Genomic DNA, 18,101 nt, shown 5'->3' on the forward strand with positions numbered 1-18,101 from the left:
TGCGGCTCTCTAGCGCCGGCCTCCGCGGCCGCGGCGGGTCGCCGCAGGGATCCCCGGGGGCGCGACGCTGGCCGCCGGGAGGCCGAGCGCGCGGGCCCGGGCCGCCACGCCGGGCGCGCCGTACGCCAAGATGGCGGCGGCGCCGCGGCCGCGCACTTCCTACCCCGCACTTCCGGCCCCGCCCGCGCCCGCGCCGCGCGACCCGGATTGGCCCGGGCGGCGGCCCGTCGCGTCGCGCTGCGCAGCCGTCGGAGCGACGCCGCGCTCAGTCGGCGGCCCTGGAGCGAAGATGGACGCAGGTGAGGGCCGGCGGGGCGCGGGTCCGCCGGGGAGGCCCTCGCCGAGCCGCTGCGCGCCGGCGCCTAGGCTGCGGCCTCGCCGGCGCGGCGCGGGGCGGGGCGCGGGCCTGAGGCGGCGCGAGGCGCGGGCGTCGTCCCTGGGCGGCCGGCGCGGGGCTGACAGCCCGGTCAGGGTCGGCGTATCTGGCGCCCCGGCGGCCGCTCCCGGGGGCCCGAGGGCGGCCGGGACGAGCAGGGGCGGCGCGGGGCGCGGGCGGGGGCGCCGGGTGGTGCGGCGGGGCCGGCGAAGCCGGTCTCTGACGCGGCGACGGGAAGCTTTTGTCCCCCCCACCCCCGCCGGGAGTTAAGAAGGGGAAACTTCAACTCTCACAAAGTTCCGTGGGTAGGCTGCAGGCGAGCGGCATACTTCAGTACTCACAACGCACGCATGTTTTCCTCTTCAAATTCAGTAACCAATAAATGATTCCAGCGTTCCCCGTGATTGAAAGGACAGACTGACTCCGCCTCATCGTGTTTCAAGTTCTTGGGAGCTTCACAGCAATGCGGAGTGTGTGGGGACTGGGTTGGGAGGGCGTGCGCGCATCCGTGTGTCTGTGTGTATCTGTGTGTGTGTGCTGTTTCCGTGTCTTTTCATTGTGTTTCTGCTGCGGAGCGGACACTTCTTTAATTTTTGCTGGCACGCTGTTGGGGATCTTTGTCCAGTATCCTTGAAAGCATTCTTACACCTTGAAAGGCCTTCTTTTTCCATCCCACAGCGGGGTTACTCCTTTTATAAAATGTGTAGGAAGTGATCTGTGTTAAGAACCCTCCCAACGGTACAGACTCTCCTCTGGCTGAATTCCCCCTGTCATCCTGGATGACATTGTTTTTGCTTCATTTTTCTCTTCTTGAACAGCAGCTGCAATGGGCATTTACTGGACTCTCAGTTTGGAAGCTGTGACATAAACCTTTATGGCCAATATTTCACTGATTTGTGGCATCTTGTCAGTTCAACGTGTTAGGTAGTAGAAGGAGATGGTAGGCATGATTCCCAAAATGTGATGTTAGCCAAATGTGTCGTGAAGCTGTTTAAAACAAAAAGGACTACGCCCCTGGATGGGGGAAGGAATAGAATTATTTACTTACTAAGACCATTCCTTGAGAGACTCGGTTAGGGTGGAAAGCACAGTTTTATGGTGGTCGTTTTACCTTGAACGTGGAAGCCTTCCTGTTCAAGTTAAGAGCGGCCACATGATGGAGGCTTCATGGAACCCTGATCCCTGCTTCAAAGCAGAGATGTTTGCATGTGAAGGCCTCTGCTGATGCTGATAGAAATGTCTGTGACTCTAGGGTGTGGGGGTCAGTTTTCTTTCTGACCTGATGCTGTGCGTCCTTTGGGATCGTTAATGTCCAGCCTGCCCTGATTTCCGGAGTCCTTACAGGTTCTGCCTTCCTGGCCAAACGTTATGCAGTTCCGGTGGTTTTTACAGTCATCCGTTCAATAGCTGTGTTTATTAGTGAGTGTGGGTTTGTGTCTGGCATTGTTCTACATCTTGTGACTAGAGAAGTGAACGAAATAGATAAAAAGTGTGTCCTGACTGACATGTTAGACGTGACACCCACAGTGTGGCTCGTGGGAGAGTGCTGTGGGCCCAGCAGGAGGGAGTTGGAATCATCAGGATGGCCTGGAAAGATCTCACCACAGAGGCAGCCAGTTTTGACTGGGACTCAAAAGCAGTGCAGGGGGAAGGGCATGTGGCCTGCTCTGGCAGCGACCAGTGGCCTGGGCGCAGTGGGTGGGAGTGAGCGAACTGAAGGCGGGGCAGCGACAAGGTCTGGTCATGGGCCTTGTTGGCTCGTGGGCATGTGAGTGGGACGGGGCTGCTTTGGGGGCTTTTTCAAGGAGGAGTAACGTGACTCGCACTGGCTGCTCTGCTGCAGAGGAGCAGAAGGCCCGTCAGGAGGCTGCAACAGTGAGCCACGCGCGAACCTGGAGGGCTGGGTCCTCGTGGGGAGAGGGGGTTGAAATCTGGTGCCTCTGCAGGTTGGGGCAGGAGGACTGTGGTGGTGGGAAGTGTGCAGGCCAGCCGCGGGATGGGAGGGGTTTGAAATACCGCGGTCTGTGGCCTGAGCTGGGAGATGCAGGGAGGCCCGGGGAGCTCTACGTGCTAGGGAGGTGTTAGGAGGGGGTCTTGCAGGGGCTAAGAGTGAGGCGCCTGCTGGACATCCGTGTCGAATCGTCCAAAGGGCCTCGGGTCTGCAGGCCTGGAGCTGAGGGCGGAGGCCTGGGCTGGAGGTAGAAGTGTGTGGGGCCGGTCTGAGCAAGGTCTCTAAGGGCCTGAGTGGGAGGGGAGGCGGGGCTGGATGCCCAGGGCTGCTGCTGGGCTGCAGGCAGCAGGCAGACCCCAGGCCTGTCCTCACAGCCCGCTCTGGTTGGCACTGAACATGCTGTCGGCTCCTTGAGGACAGAGTTGGTGTCTGGTGCTTCATCTTTGGGCTTTGCCTTTGTCTGACAGGTGGTTGGTGATGGAAGAAGCAGAACTTGAGTTGCTGGGGATGCACACGGTCCTGTCCTGTAGGTGTTCCCGGGCTGCAGGGTTTGTGTATAATGGAAATCCGCGTGTTGGTGTAACGTGTAGGGGATGAGGAGGGCAGTCAGGCTCACTGAAGGCCGGCTGGAGTCCCTTCTCTCTGGTGTGTTCACTAAAGTGGCCTGGGCAGTGTCCTGGTGCCCCTAAAGTTCCAGCTTTTCTTTCCTTCCATTGATTTCCTTCCTTTGCTTCCTTTTTTCATTGAGAACTTTTGTTCAGTTGCTCAGTCGTGTCCCACTCTTTGTGGCCCCATGGACTGCATCAAGCCAGGCTTCCCTGTCCATCAGCAACTCCCGGAGCTTGCTGAAAGTCATGTCCATCGAGTCGGTGATGCCATCCAACCATCTCATCCTCTGTCATCCCCTCTCCTCCTGCCTTCAATCTTTCCCAGCATCAGGCTCTTTTCTAATGAGTTGGCTCTTTGCATCAGGGGCCAAAGTACTTAAGCTTCAGCATCAGTCCTTCCAGTGCCAGCATTTTCGTATAAACGATTTGGGATTTGAAAAAAACTAACTACTTGCAAACTCGTTATTTTAAATATAAGCATCTTTGTGGAAGAAAAGAAGGGAGGACCCGTCTTTTGGTTTTATTCTAAAAGCATATGTAACACGTGTTTATAAGGTGTAACACGTGTTTATAAGATATAATCTCAGAAACATACATGTTTTGGAAAAACATCTTTGAAGTGTGGTACATTACACTAAGCTCTAAAGAATTCTAATGGTGCATATTTTTTGTGCTTTTCCCTGGTTGAGTTACCGTGTAATTGAGACTAAGTTATCTGGTTACGTTTACTGAGTACAGTTTGCTATTTTTCAATCATGTTAATAACGTTAAATTGAAACATTTAAAAATAGAATTGCCATCCTATTAGTGGACTTTCTGCTTTCTCTTCCTGGTGAGATCAGGGACACCCTTGGGAAGAAGAGGTGACTGGGTGGAAAAAAATGCTTTTAAAAGCCTTTCTCAAAGAGGACAGTGCATGTCTTGCTTCTCCTGTGTCTTCTTCAAATCAGAGTCACTGCCCGAGCGTCTGGAGACTGGCATTCTTTGGGAAGTCGGGCTCCTTTTAGCTCAGGAGGTGTGTGAGCTTCATAGATGAGGATCCCAGGTTCCCCTTGCGGGTCTGTGTTGTGAGACGAGGCTGCCTCCGGGCCGAGTGTGGAGGCTGCTGGTCCTCAGCCGGTGGAGCCGGTCAGTCTGAGGATGAGTCAGGGTAGGAACTTCTGAGGATGGACTCCTCTTGTGGATCAGGCTGCATGAGGCTTAGTGATTGTGAAGGTTCATTTAAAAATGGAAGGTGTCGGGGTTTCCATCGCAGTCTTTGCTGACCTTGTGTTCTGCCCTCCAGAAGCATGGAACACACTTGGGCTAAATCAGTACTGAAAACGAGCAGCGGTGGTGTTCAGCTCGCGGAGGGCGATTGAGTTTCCTCGGACACGCCTCACGGCCTGAGCTCACGGGGAGGGACCCGGAGGTGCTAAGCACCGGGCTGGGGTCCCGCGGACAGAGTTGGCCACTCGCCCTCGTTCCTAAGTGAACAAACGGAGGCTCAGAATTGTGAGTCGTGTGTCGGCCAGCAGGTGGGTTCTCTGTTTCCAGAGTCTGATCTCAATAGAAAGTCGAACAGCAGAAGTGACTGGAATTCGGAGAGGTCTGTCCTTCCTTCACTGCAGAGGCTGAGCCTCAGGTCAGGGGTTGCCAGGGGCTTGTGGCGGGTGTCGGGGGCAGGAGGGTTGGCCTGTACCCCCAAGGCTGAGAAGCCCTTGGCTCTGCCTCTCTGGCCACAGCTGCAGGTCCATGAACTCCATGCTGGCGCCGGGGGCGGGCCTGTTCTTGGGGCCAGGGCTTGTCAGGTCACCTGGGTGGCCGGGCTAATTCTGGAGGACGTTGGCCCGGGTGTCGCAGCTCGGACTGTGGAGATGGGTGTGCTGCCCTCCCTGCGCCCCCCTGGGAGGACCAGGGCTCGTTGCATGTGCTGATCCATTCTCTCTTTAGCTCCTGCTTTGCCAGCGAGTTAACTGGCATAGGGGAGAAGGGTGTGGGCTGAGACCACCGGGCGCTCCGCAGGGTGCAGAGAGGGGAGCTGGGCCTGGGGTGTCCTAGGCCGATGTCACAGGAGCCGTGACCTGTGCCCAGAAGGGTCCCGCCTCCAGGAGGAGCGGGAGGTGTGGGCTGCGGGACCCCTGGCGGCTTCCTGCCCATGTGGTCCCTTCAGGAACCTCGGGCAGTGAAGACTGCGAGGCTGCCCAGCCTGTAATGTTGTGAGTCACAGCGGGGGACTCGGTGACGTGTTAACAGGGAGGACACGTGTTTCCCCTTCCCTCTGAAGTTGGCTGTGTTGCCTATAAAGTCGGCGTCTTACCCTGAGAGCCGTGCCTGCTTCCTCGTGTGCCCCTTCTTGGGTGAGAACCCGCCCACTGCGGGCGCTGCTATCACCAGTGTTCAGAGCAGCTGCGCCCCCTTTTCTTGCTCACCTCGCTGGAAGCTGGCGTCTCCGGCGCACCCCAGGGCCCTCTGATGTGTGCGTGCCCCGCTGTCCTCAGAGTGCTCCAGGGCTTAGTAGGCAGGGCCGCCTCGGGTTCTGGCTGCGGGCCTGCAGGGTGAGCGCCACTGCCGCGCAGCGCTGCGGGCTGAGATCAGACAGGTCCTGTTGGCGCTGCACCCTTGGAGTCATCGTGGCAGGCGTGAGTCCACAGGTGTGTAAGCCTTGAGGTCTGAGGCGGCCGTGCCCTCTGAAGATGTGGAGACGGCTTCCACAGGCAGAGACGCAGATGTGTTCTCTGAGGAGACAGAGCTGCGGCTCATTGCTGCTAGGTTTTTATAATCATGTGCACAAACAAACAACTCTATGTGGAAAGGGCTAGAGAGAACCTTGGAGGTTAAATTATTAATCCTTGATTGCAAGCCAGCCTGGCGGACATGGGGGACGCACGGACAAGGCAGGCCCTCAGAGCAGGGCAGCCTCGCCCGGGCCCTTGGGAGCCGCTGTGGAGGTACAGGGCCCCTCTGAGCCCGTGGGGTTTCGGGCGATGGGCAGGAGGCAGAGCTGGCTCCCAGCGTTGGGGGGTTCCTGGTGCGTGCTGAGCACACGGCCTCTCTTGCTGCCGGCGTGTGGTGTCGCGAGCGCTGTCCGCAGCCCTGGGAGCGCAGGTTGGCTGAGCAGCAGTGCAGCCGTTCAGGGCCAGCAGAGCACGTGCCTCTGTCCTTGACGTTGGTGACGCACGCCGATCTTGGAGTCCTTTGTCTGCCGGCCTCTCGTGAACCCTTCTCAGGAAGGGCTCAGGGCTGCATCCCGGCTGTGCTGCCGGGACATGTTCTGGGTGATGGGTGAGGAGCTTTCCCCACCCAGAGGCTGACTGTGTGCCGGGGCACCCCCAGCCGTGGGGGCCCCACAGGGACCTGCGCCCCTCTGCCTGCCTTTCCTGGGGCTGGGGGTGCCGGCAGGACGCTGTGAGGCGCCAGGACTCCGGACAAAGAAACGCAGGTGAGTCGGCACAGACTGCTTCTGCAAGGAGGCACGAGGCTGCAGCTGATGCTTTACGTTTTGTGGGCTTTGGATTGTTTGTTTTAGTAAATTGTTGTTTACTAAAAGGTAGGGCTGTTATTGAAAAATAAAATCAAGTGTGGGAGAAGCTCATTCCACGTCTTTGATTTTCCGGAGAGCTGAGTGGAGGTGCATGTGGACGGGGTGGGGGCGCTGTTGGAGCTGGTGAGGTGGCAGCCGGGAGCAGGGTGCCCGGGATGCCCCGTGGGCCTCGCCCCGTGGGTGGTGGATGAGCTGCTGCGTTGGGAGCCCAGGGCAGAGGGAGGGTGTCCGCCGGCCTCCGGCTTCTCTGAAGCTGCGCCATGGGCCGCAGGTGGACACAGTGCACACGCAGCTCCGCGGGAAGCGGGGGTTGTACCCTGGGTTCCAGGGCGCCCGCAGCCCCGGGGCCCCACGCTGCTGTCTGGAGTGGCGCCCTGCCGGGTAAGGTGGCCCAGCCAGACTGCTGCTGCTCCGCCTCGCGTGCCGTCCAGACCAGCCCCACGTGCAGAGACGGAGGTCTGGGCCCGTCTATTTGTCTTTTAGGTTCGAGTCTGAAACAGGGGCTTGATGTGTTAGTCGCTGGGTCGTGTCCGACTCTCTGTGGCCTTGGGGACTGTAGGTGCCGGTTCCCTGTGTCTGTGGAGTTCTCCATGTGGGAACGCTGGAGTGGGTAGCCGTGCCTTCTCCAGGGGATCTTCCTGGCCCGGGGATCAAACCCGCGCCCCGTGCACTGCGGGTGGCCCCTGTGCTGTGGGGGCCACTCCTCCCGCCCCTCTGTGCCTGGGCCTGGCCCTGGCCCCTGCTCCCTAGCACCGAGCACCCCCTTCTTCATGTGGTGGCTGTGCAGAGGCCCCAAACTCCACGTGGGCTCTCTGTACAGAGACGCTGTGCATGATCTCTGATCCTCGTTTATAAAATCAGGAAACGGCCATCAGAGTGTGTCTTTGGTTTCCATAGCTACCCTGACCTACGACACGCTCCGATTTGCTGAGTTTGAGGATTTCCCTGAGACCTCGGAGCCTGTCTGGATCCTCGGGAGGAAGTACAGTGTCCTCACAGGTACGGCCCTGCCGAGCTGCCCTCCTCTCCTGCAGAAAGCGGCATGGTGGTCAGTTGTCTGTGACTTCCCGAGACACAGGCCTGGGCGCTTACTGCCGTGTGTGCATGTCCCTTCTCTCATTCTCTAGAAAAGGACGAGATCTTGGCCGATGTGGCATCGAGACTCTGGTTTACGTACAGAAAGAACTTCCCGGCCATCGGTGAGTACCGCCTGCTGCAGCGAGTGCTTTGAGCAGGAAGCACAGAGCTCAGCGCCAGGGCTTGTCCCTGGTGTCGCCCTCAGGCAGCTTTCTGGCTGCAGAGCTCGGCCGCAGCCTGGGGTCCCGGTCCTGCCGCACCGGGGATGCTTTCGACAGTGGCCACGCTTGCTCCCCGGGGCCTGGGGCCTGGCGATGAGCCACGCCTGCTGTTGGCAGTGCAGAGCGGAGCGCGGCCGGAAGCGCGTGGCCCCTCTTGGTGCTGAGGCCACCTCTGCTCCTGGAGGCCCCGGGCCTCCGCGATGGGCCCGGGTTGGAGCTGGCAGCGCTGTGGGTTGGGCGCTGGGAAGCCCTGGTCGCGCCCCTCAGCTGCCCTGGTGGGTCCGCTCTTGGTTGTAGGCCCTGAAGGGCAAGGCGGGGCTCCTAGCTGTGTCCCTGGCGGCCAGTCTCCATCAGCTCCCTCCTCAGGGGGCTGCTGTCTGTCCCCAGAGCTCGGGAGCCGGGGGCACCTCCCTGTCCCGGGGCTGCATCCTGCCGCAGGCTCATCAGACACCTCAGGCTCGCTCTCGCTCCTGCTGGGCCCCCATGGGGCTGGAGCCACTGGGCGGGCGGCGCTGTCTGAGCCCCAGGGAAGGGCAGCTGGCGGCAGCCTGCGTGAGTGGCCGTCGGGGGAGCTCAGCGGCTCTCCCGGCCGTGGTCTGTGCCACTGACCGCAGCACGAGACCACCGTGCGGTGGGGCGACCCGCGTGCTGCCGAGGCTGCAGCTGCAGGCGCTCGGCCCGCTCTGAGCCTGCCCTCTGCGGCAGGCCGTGTCCGCTGTGCGTCTGCGAGCCGCGGGGCCTGTCGCACATCTGGGGACGCCGCTCCCACTCTGCATCACTCGTGAGGCTGAGGTCTCTTTGCGTGTGTCTAGGTGTTCTGTTTCTCTGAGACTTTTTCACACATTGTCCCCTAACGAGGGGAGTGAGGGCATTTCCCTCAGCGGGAGCGGGTCGTTGGCGGGCCCGGCCTTGGTCTGACGTGCGCGCCTCTCTCGCCCTCCACGGCAGGGGGCACCGGCCCCACCTCGGACACGGGCTGGGGCTGCATGCTGAGGTGCGGACAGATGATCTTCGCCCAGGCCCTGGTGTGCCGGCACCTGGGCCGCGGTGAGTCTCTGCGAGTCGGCACGTTCTCGGGGGGCAGGGGGCATCGCCGTGCACTCCGGGGCTTCGGGGTTTTCTTTGTAACGACCGAGAAGTTTCCGTTGATTAAAGAAAGCGGCTCTGACGACGCTCGTAAGCGTTTGTGTTTCAGAAGTCGTCTCTAAAGCACTGAGCCAGTCTCCATTTCTGTGTGCGTCTGCTTTGACGCGTTGGCGTGTGTATGTTTGAAACCCTGAAGAACGCAGTTCTCCCGCTGAGGGAGTCTCTCGGGAAGTATGGGCACCACCTGTGTTGTGAGAGCCTTATGACAACGGCGGCCGCTTGCCTGTGTTTGGGGAAACTGAACTCGTGTGTCTATCCCCCATAGACTGGAGGTGGACGCAGCGGAAGAGGCAGCCGGACAGCTACTGCAGCGTCCTGCAGGCGTTCCTGGACAGGAAGGACAGCTGCTACTCCATTCATCAGATAGGTGGGGGGCGCGGCACGTCGGGCGTGGGCCTCGAGGGCGCCTCTGTTGTGAGAGCTGGGGTTCCATGCGGCTCTCTGCCCGAGCTCACGTGCTGTCAGCCTGGCGTTGGTGAACAGCAGCTTGCAGGCCTCGCAGGCTGCTCCTTGGCGCCCCGCGATGGCAGCACTGCCTGTCCAGACGCCCCGCAGTCTTGGCCAGCTTGTCTCGTCCTGCCTCCACCCACGTGGACGGGGCGGAGCTCTGTGCTCACTGACCTGAGCTCCGCCTCAGTCCGCTCCCCCAACTGGGCTAGGGTTGGGGTCCGAGGGGGGTGCACCTTGAAGAGAAGGGTGTCCCTGCGGGCGGCGGTGGCGCATCCTGGCGCCAGGCAGGAGCTCCTGTGAGGCAGGCTTCTTGGCCAGCGTTCCCAGGCCACACGGCCCGCACGGCCTCTGGGATGGGGAGTAGGAGGGGTTTCGGGACGCGGAGGGGGGTGAGGGTCGCTAACCTCTGTTTCCTGCAGCACAAATGGGAGTCGGCGAGGGCAAGTCCGTCGGCCAGTGGTACGGGCCCAACACCGTCGCCCAAGTCCTCAAGTACGTGCCCAGGCTGCTCACACTCGCCCGGGCCTCTGCCGCCGAAGGAAACGAGGGCTCTCTTGCTCTCTTGGCCTTTTCAGGACCCTCAGAAGGGTCCTCAGAGGTCACCGTGCCGAGGGGTCTTAGGAGACGGAATCTGTTTTTAGTGAGGGTGTGTCCACCTGGGTCCTGGGAGCCCCTGCAGAGCCCCCAGATTAGACAGAGCCCCCTCCTCTCAGGCTGTGACTCCTCAGCCACAGGCGCCCGCCCAGCACGGCGCCTCCCACTGTGCTGTCAGCTCGGCGTGTCGGGGGCGCAGGCTGGGCTGATTGGGGTGGCCGGGCTGCCTCAGGCTTGGCAAGGCCTGGGCTGGGCTTTTGACTCTTGCCCGTGTGCTGGCCTAATTGGGAAGTGGCTCCCTGAACGGCTCCTCGCGCGACCTCCCCTGCACAGCTGCGGCTGGCAGAGGCCAGGAGGCTCGAGCCGGGCAGGCTCATCGGGGTGTCCTCCCCTCCCCGGTAGGAAGCTGGCTGTCTTCGACACCTGGAGCGCCCTGGCTGTGCATGTGGCAATGGACAACACAGTGGTGATGGCGGATATCAGTGAGTGAGTGGGCTCCGGGCAGGGCAGGAGGGCGCTGGGCGCCCTGCTTCTGCGTCTGGGGTGGAGTTTTCGGTGCCCGTGTTCTGGGCCTGCGTGCGCTCTGATGCCCCATGAGGAATGCCACAGCATCTTCCTGGCCCCCAGATGCTGTGAGAGGTTTAGAATTCCGAGGAGCACCCAGACTCACAAGGTCTAGAGGCAGAGCTGTGGTCTGCCTGTCGTCACTGAGGGAGGAGCAGGGTTCAGACGCTGACAGTGTGAACGGGGCTGAGGGAGAGCAGAGTTCAGACGCTGACGGTGTGAACGGGGCTGGGACCCACAGGCAGGGGCCTGTCAGGGTGCGGGGCGGGCCGTGTGGGGTGCGCGAACTGCTCCTGTCTTGGGCCAGGTGTGGGTGGACCCCGCGCCAGCAGGAAGGTGTCCTCCTCACAGAAGGGCCTCTTGGTTGGCAAAGCAGAACTCAGATAAAGTTGAGAGACGGCGCAGCAGGGCAGCTGTGTCCATGGGGCGGTAGCGTGAGCTAATGCGGAGCAGGCAGGGGAAAAGGACAGGATCTGAACTGTCTAGAAACGTCAAGCTTTCTATCTCAGCTTTTGGGTTGAAAAAGTCAAGCTTAAAGGTTACCTGTCAGAAGTTGACATGTACAAAACTCAGGGAAGAGTATACACCTTTAGTGCTGGTGATGGCACAGTGAACGGTGATGGAATGAAGTGTAGTTCAGGAGCCTAGGAAAAGACTGGTAACAGTGATGGAAGGACCTTCGGAAGTGCAGTGTAGAGAGAATGCTTTAGAAGGAGGTGCGGTAGAACGACTACCTTTTAGAGCTGGCTGTCTGCAGCAGTGTGCACGTTACCAGCAACTGTGTCAGGGGTAAGGAGAAGCCCAGAAATCTGTGTTTGGAAATCAGGAGGGGAGAGCCTGATGCCGACCCGTGTGTGGGTTTTCCCAGCCCAGCAGTTCCGCGACGCCCGTCTGCAGGCCCCCCTGACACACACACCCCCACTGAAGACCCCAGGGCGAGTCCAGGTGGTGGACTTGTGCTTCCGACGGACTGGCTGGAGGCTCCATGACCCTGTCCTCGGGTCCGTGACTTTGCTGGAGCAGCTGGGAGACTCAGGAGCACTTTACTCACGAGAGCACGGGCGTACCCAAGGATAGGACTCAGGCAGCCAACGGGAGAGACACCTGAAGTCCTTTCAGCGTTTATGGGGGCGGCACTAACAGGCCCGAGGGTCCAGGTTGTCGTCTACTGGCGACTGAACACTCCCTTCTCTGGAGCAGCGTGGAGGGGCGCCTGCATCCAGCCCCTCCCTCAGAGCTCTCCAGAGCCCCCAGTAACAACCGGGGATGGCTCCATGGCACTCCTCACTCAGGAAGGTCTGAGGGTTTGGAGGCACCTGCTCAGGACTCACCCCTGACCCCTTCTGATTAGCAAGGGGACTCAAGAGGGTGTTTGATGGGCTCTGAGGAGGTACCCAGTAGGGCCTGACTCTCCAGTGCACACATCCCTACCTTGGGTATCTGTTGGCACTCTGCGAGCAAGTAGATTCATGGATCTTTTTTTTAATTTAAGGTGTTTTCCCTTTGGGTCATGACTCGCCGTCCCAGACTTGGCTGGCTCCTTGACTGCCCAGGCGTGTGTGCTGTCGTAGGCCCCCTCCTGGCGTTCTCTCACCCTGTACTTTTGGCCCCTTAGTGGGGAAGGGTGTCCAGGAGCCACGGCTGGGTGCCTGGGCGCTTGTGGCTGCTGGAGGGTCTTCTACACTGAACTCGGGAGTAAGCCTGTTCCCTGAGGGATTAGCGGTGTGTTTAGACAGAAGGAAAAGAAAGAAACGTTTCTGCTTGATGCTGCCCTTGCTGAGGGGGCCGCGGGCCTGCGGTCAGCGCTGCATCCGCCTGGCTGGTGGCTTCCCAGGCGCATGTGAGTGTGCTCTCACACTAGTCTGTGTGTATGCTGTATTTCACAGTAGAAGTTTCCAGTTGGGCACACGTAGGAAGCATGCGCTCTCTCTGTCCCTGTAGCGGCAGGCTTATCTGAGGCTCAGTTTCCAGGGCTGAGCTGTTCTTGACCCACTGGACTGTTCACAGCTGTGTTTTAGCGGTGGACTCGCACCTCCTCCCTTGCAGCCCCTGAGAACAGTTTGCCTCTTGCAGGGAGGTTATGCAGGAGCAGCCTTCCCTGTGCCGGGGCCGAGGCCTTCCCCGCAGACTCCGAGCGGCATTGCAACGGCTTTCCGGCAGGGGCCGAGGGCGGCGGGCGCGCGGCACCCTGGAGACCCTTGGTGCTGCTCATCCCGCTGCGCCTGGGGCTGGCAGACGTCAACGCGGCCTACGCGGGCACACTCAAGGTGGGTCTGTGCCGGCATCTCCCCTCCTGCGGCCGGGGCCGCTGCTTCCCGGAGCCCCCTGCTGTCCCCTCTCTGCCCCCTGGGTCGTGCCGGCTCCTCCCTACAGCGGCTGGGCCAACCCCTTGTGCGGCTGCTTGCTGCCCTGCTGTCCCCTTCGCCCTGCCTGGGGCTCCCGCGAAGGACCTGCGCCTCAGGGTCGGGAGCCGCGCTCTATGAGGCGGTGCTCGCAGCCCCGCGGGGAGCCCCTGCTCACAGCCCTGCTCCCTGCAGCACTGCTTCCGGATGCCCCAGTCCCTGGGCGTGATCGGAGGGAAGCCCAACAGTGCCCACTACTTCATCGGCTACGTTGGTGAGTGGGGGTCTGCTGTGGTTGAAGGAAGTGGGTGGTCCTCAGGGTGCCCCCCCCGCCCCTCCACTGGACACGAAGCCGCCTCCGCCAGGCCGGTGTGGCTTTGGGGGCTGCGGTGGGGCTGCCCTGCCCTTGCTGACGCCCGCCGCCCACCCAGGGGAGGAGCTCATCTACCTGGATCCCCACACCACGCAGCCAGCCGTGGCGGCTGCTGACCGCTGCCCGGTCCCGGACGAGAGCTTCCATTGCCAGCACCCGCCGGGCAGGATGAGCATCGCGGAGCTCGACCCGTCTATCGCCGTGGTGCGTCCCCCGTGTCCCGCCATCGGCGCTGTCCTGCTGCTGCTGCAGGAGGGAGGCCCCCTGCTCCCGTAATTTCACCGTCGTGCGCTTAGTGTGACGTCAGGCAGTTCAGAGCCCAGAAGCGCGCAGAGCGGCTCCGGCCCCACCCCCTCACCGCACCCCTCCTCGGGCTCCCCACCCCGCGCGCTTCGTGCTCGGTTTCTGAGCTGCTGTGTCTGCCGGGTGGGCCTTAAGAATGTACCTCCTCGCTCACGCTCTTCTGATGGCAAGGCGGGAAGGGTTGGTTCGGCTCAGAATACATTTGCGGGAGGCCAGGGACCCCTAGAAATCAGAACAACGTACCGGTCACCCAAGCCATGGACACGAGGCATTCGGTCCTGAGAAGGGGCGACCCCAGACGCACTGCCTGTGGGTCTGGGTCACTCCCAGAGGCCCGTGGCCCCGGGGAGGGCGTTGGCAGGGGTCTCACAGGAGCCCGTGTGAGCTCGTCAGAATGAGGCTGGGTCTGAGGCCGTCTGGGCGGAGGGGGGTGGGCACCGCAGCCGGACAGCAAGGCAGGCCCGGCATGTCCAGGGTGCACCTGAGGGCCCGCGGGCCGGGTGGCCCCACTTACGGCGCGTGTTGGTTGCAGGGGTTCTTCTGTGAGACCGAGGATGACTTTAACGACTGGTGTCAGCAAGTGAGAAAGGTGGGTGGTGGCTCCCGTCCCGTGGGGTGTGGGCTGGAGGCTGGTCAGGGTCTGGGGTCCAGCCCCCGCCTCAGCTGCCCCGCCCTGTGTGGGGCCGCGCTTGCCTTGCCTGCCCCTGGACGCCCCGTCATGCTTGCTGTGGTCGCAGACCCCCTGGGATTCCCATCCCTGGGGTCGCCTGGGAAGGCCGCCTGGCCAGGTGGGTCCTGCCTCCGCTTGGCCCTCCCTGCGCCGTGGCCTGACGCGCACTCTGCCGACAGCTGTCCCTGCTGGGAGGCGCCCTGCCCATGTTTGAGCTGGTGGAGCAGCAGCCTTCCCACCTGGCCTGTCCCGACGTCCTCAACTTGTCCTTAGGTGAGTCCAGAGGCCCCAGGGTCTCGTGCTGGGGTGCGGTCTGCCTGATGCTGCCCTCCCCTGCCTCCCCAGGGCCTGTTCTGCTGACCTGTGGCCTGAGCCCCAGGTGCAACTCCCTGGGGTTTTGTGAGGGGCCCCCAGGGGGCACACTATGCGTGTCCGCTTCATGCCTTCTCCCTGGGCTCCTGGGAGCCGGGACAGGCTAGGCTTTCTGCAGTGAAGCAGACTCTGGGGCTCTGTCCCTACAGCCCCGGGGTTCTGGGGGCACCTTCCCAGTATGAGTGGAGCTTGTGCAGAGGGGGTCCGCCTGGTGTGGCTAGGTGCCCTCCGGTGGGGGGCCCTCGTCCCTGAGTCTGAGGGCTGGGCTCTGCTGCCTGTTCGGACCCTGCCAGGAGCAGGGTGCCCCAGCTGGGCAGTCTGGGGTGCCCCGCCCCCCATCTGCATTCAGGCCTCCCTGACAGTCGGGCACCGGGCAGGACGTGCTCCTCACAGGACATGCGGGTGGGACGTGGGGTGAGGCCTGTGCACCCTCAGGCACTTGACCCTCAGCCCCACCCCCTAGACTTAGTGACGCATGCCTGCGTCTACCAAGGTTTTGTCTCGTTTTTTTCTAGACTCTTCTGACGCGGAGCGACTGGAAAGATTCTTTGACTCAGAAGACGAAGACTTTGAGATCCTGTCCCTCTGAGAGTCCTGCAGGTGGGGATGGTCTCACTGGCCCTGCAGGGGCGCTTGGCCGCCGCGTCTCGTCCACCCGCTGCCTGCCGCCCAGCGCCCCAGCCCAGCCGCCTCCACGTGACGGAAGCCCTGGGCGCGCGCTCCCGCCGCACTGCCAGCCCTGCCTGGCACCCCGTGCCCTCCTGGCCCGGCTGCTCACCTTGAAATTAAAGCCCTGTCTGAAGCTCCATGAAGGACATGGCTGCCGCTGGGCGTGTTCCTAGACAGGCTCTGAAGACGCAGTCTGCAGGGTGCCGTGGGAAAAGGGGCCAAGGACCATGGCGGGCGTCCCGCACTGGGAGGAGAGGCATGGGGGCGGGCAGTCAGGTCCAAAGATGTCGCTGCGTGCCGTGCCAAGCAGCAGTGCGGCCCGGCCGGAGCCCGGGAAGGCCACGGCCCGTGCTGCTGCTGCTTGTCCCGCCTGCTTCCCCCAGGGTGGGGGGCTTGCCGCCCCGGAGCACCCCCCACCTCACCCCTCGTCAGGGCCTCCCTCCCGATCGGCACAGCTTCAGATGGTTTGGGGCCTGAGGGTCAAGCCTGCTTGTGGCGTGAGGTGGGTGTGTCGCCCCTCATCGCAGGGGCACACCCAGACCTGCTCACACTGACCTGGGGCCGCCTGCCTCCTCTCAGCCTGTGTCCCACCCAGGAGTGCAGACCCGGCTGGGAGCTCAGGTGGGGGCGGCCTCCCTCCCAGGAGCCCCCAACTGCCCGCCACCCGGGGCAGCGGGCACCCTGCCCCTCAGGTGTTGTCCACCTAAGTTATTTCGTGTCCCTTATGTTTTCTCCCCTTCTCTGTCCCTCAGGCAGAGCTGGGGGTCTCTGTTCCCCCTGCCACTGGCGCGCAGGGTCTCTGCTCAGCCGGCAGCAGGGGTGCCTGACGGGGGACCACTGACCAGAGGGGGCTGTCTCGTGTGTTGGAAAAGGCTTATTGAAGAGTATCTACTCTTAGTCGTCTAGTTTGCGGTTCTTTACTGCAAATAATAAGTTTCAATAGAAAACAGAATTTGTCTGTGTCTTGATTTTCCTGGAGTTGTAATTGGATGTGGTGAGAACAAGGACAGTATTTTCTTTTTGTAAGGGCCCCTGGGAAGGACCTGGTGGGCACGCAGAGCGAGCTCGTGGTTCCCAGGCCTGGGCGGGCAGTGCCCCCTGCATGGACCTGCTCTGCGCGGTGTGCTGGTTCTCACCTTGTGTTGTTCAGTTGCTCAGTTGTGTCTGACTGTGACCCTGTAGACTGCAGCACGCCAGGCTTCCCTCCCTTCAGCATCTCCCAGTTTCCTCAGATTCATGTCCGTTGAGTCACTGATGCCATGCAAGCATCTCATTCCGTCACCCTCTTCTTTAGTCTCCAGTCTTTCTCAGCATCAAGGCCTTTGCTCCAGTTGGCTCTTTGCATCTGGTGGCCCAGGTACTGGAGCTGCAGCATCAGCATTGGTCCTCCCAGTGAGTATTCAGAACCGGTTGGATCTGCTTGCGGTCCAAGGGACTCTCAAGAGTGTCCAACACCACAATTTGAAAGCATTAATTCTTCAGCGGTCAGCCGCCTTTACGGTCCAACTCACATCTATGCACGACTACTGGAAAAACCACCCAGTGGCTCAGGAGTAAAGAATCCACCTACAATGCAGGAAAAACAGGTTCCATCCCTGGGTCGGGAAGATCCCCTGGAGGGCATGGCAAGCCTCTGCAGCATTCTTGCCTGGAGAATCCCATGGAAAGAGGAGCCTGGTGGGCTGCAGGCCACAGGGTCGCAGAGTTGGACACAACTGAAGTGGCTGAGCACCCTTTCCCTCATGTGGTTTGTGTTTAAACCAAGACATGCAGGGAGGTCAGACTCTGTTGCTCCCTCACGGGTGTGGAGTGGCCATGGTGCTGGGCGTTTGGCAGCTCCCTAAACAGCACCCTTTTGGGTGCCCAATGCCTCAGCTGGTCACCCCCAAGTGAGTCACCAGGAAGGACTGAGCAAGGCCACTTGCCACACCCAGGAGGTCCTGGTGGGAGTGCTGGAGCTACGCTGAGCCGTTCCACTCCCTGCTGTGGTGGGTTCACGGGGACCAGGGCCAGAGAGGAAGTGCTGTGGCCAGAGCCCGAGGCCTGGCTTCTAGAAGCAGCCCATTTGGCTTCTGGAGCCTCCACACTCCGGCTGAGGCTCCTCTTAGGACCCTGGAGGTCAGAGGTCAGCAGTGCTGTCCCCAGGGCCCTGGCTACGTCCCTTGTCCAGCTCCCACACCCCTGGCCCAACAGCCCACATGCACACACAGCATCGTCTCCCCTGACCAGACCCTTCTGCCTCCAGGGACTGCGGGGCCCTGTCCTAACCTGGGCCAGTGGGCTCCCCGTCAGGGGCCTCCTGCCCAGGCCTGTGGCCTCCCTGTCAGCCAGACCTCAGGACCCCTGCCCACGCTGTGTTTTCTTCCCCCAGCATGTGGCCTGTCGTGTGAAAGGTCAGAAGGCAGGTCAGGGGTCGCCCACCATCCCTGTGGATGCCCTCAGGACTCTTGAACGCAGTGGTCCAGCTCCACGTGTGGCTCCTAACTGCTGCTGCCCTGACCTCAAGCATGTGCTGCTGGCTGGGTGGACGCACCCGAGGCTGGCCCAACGCCCGTGGCGGGCCCTGTGAGGCAGCCACATGGCCATCCGGGTGCAGGGACCCAGGCCCCTCCGTCCTCCCCCGAGGGCTGGGCTGTCCCTCCTGCCCAACCCCGTGGGCGGGCAGCCTCCTCTCTGCAGCTGGGCCGGAGGGCGCCCCTGTTGTGCAGGAGCCGGGCCTGGGCACCTCTGCCCCTGGATCTGTCACATGGTCTCATTCTGCTTGGGACCCAGTCTCCAGCCCACACCCTGGAAGCGCTGAGCCCCGGGGCGCCCTGTAGACAGGGACCCTGCCTGCCTCCCACTGCAGGGCTCGTCCTGGAG

The 18,101-nt window shown here is 61.8% G+C and overlaps 1 protein-coding gene across 2 annotated transcripts; it reads left to right on the plus strand.

Moving 5' to 3' along the window:
- The first annotated feature begins 130 nt into the window (after positions 1–130).
- On the plus strand, positions 131–18,042 carry ATG4B (autophagy related 4B cysteine peptidase). Of its 2 annotated transcripts, none has more exons than XM_070368680.1 (13): positions 131–299; positions 7,356–7,457; positions 7,586–7,657; positions 8,705–8,803; positions 9,168–9,269; positions 9,772–9,844; positions 10,349–10,428; positions 12,584–12,777; positions 13,048–13,126; positions 13,284–13,429; positions 14,061–14,117; positions 14,378–14,471; positions 15,086–18,042. In XM_070368680.1, the coding sequence occupies exons 1-13, from the start codon at positions 131–133 to the stop codon at positions 15,157–15,159; spliced, it is 1,341 nt and encodes a 446-aa protein (XP_070224781.1). In that variant the 3' UTR covers positions 15,160–18,042. The 2 variants fall into 2 exon arrangements, with proteins under 2 accessions (XP_070224781.1, XP_070224783.1); XM_070368682.1 differs by lacking the exon at positions 131–299 and adding an exon at positions 863–4,452.
- The last annotated feature ends 59 nt before the right edge of the window (positions 18,043–18,101 follow it).

The sequence above is a fragment of the Bos mutus genome, chromosome 3 (assembly GCF_027580195.1).
Source record: "Bos mutus isolate GX-2022 chromosome 3, NWIPB_WYAK_1.1, whole genome shotgun sequence".
Lineage (NCBI taxonomy): Eukaryota > Metazoa > Chordata > Mammalia > Artiodactyla > Bovidae > Bos > Bos mutus.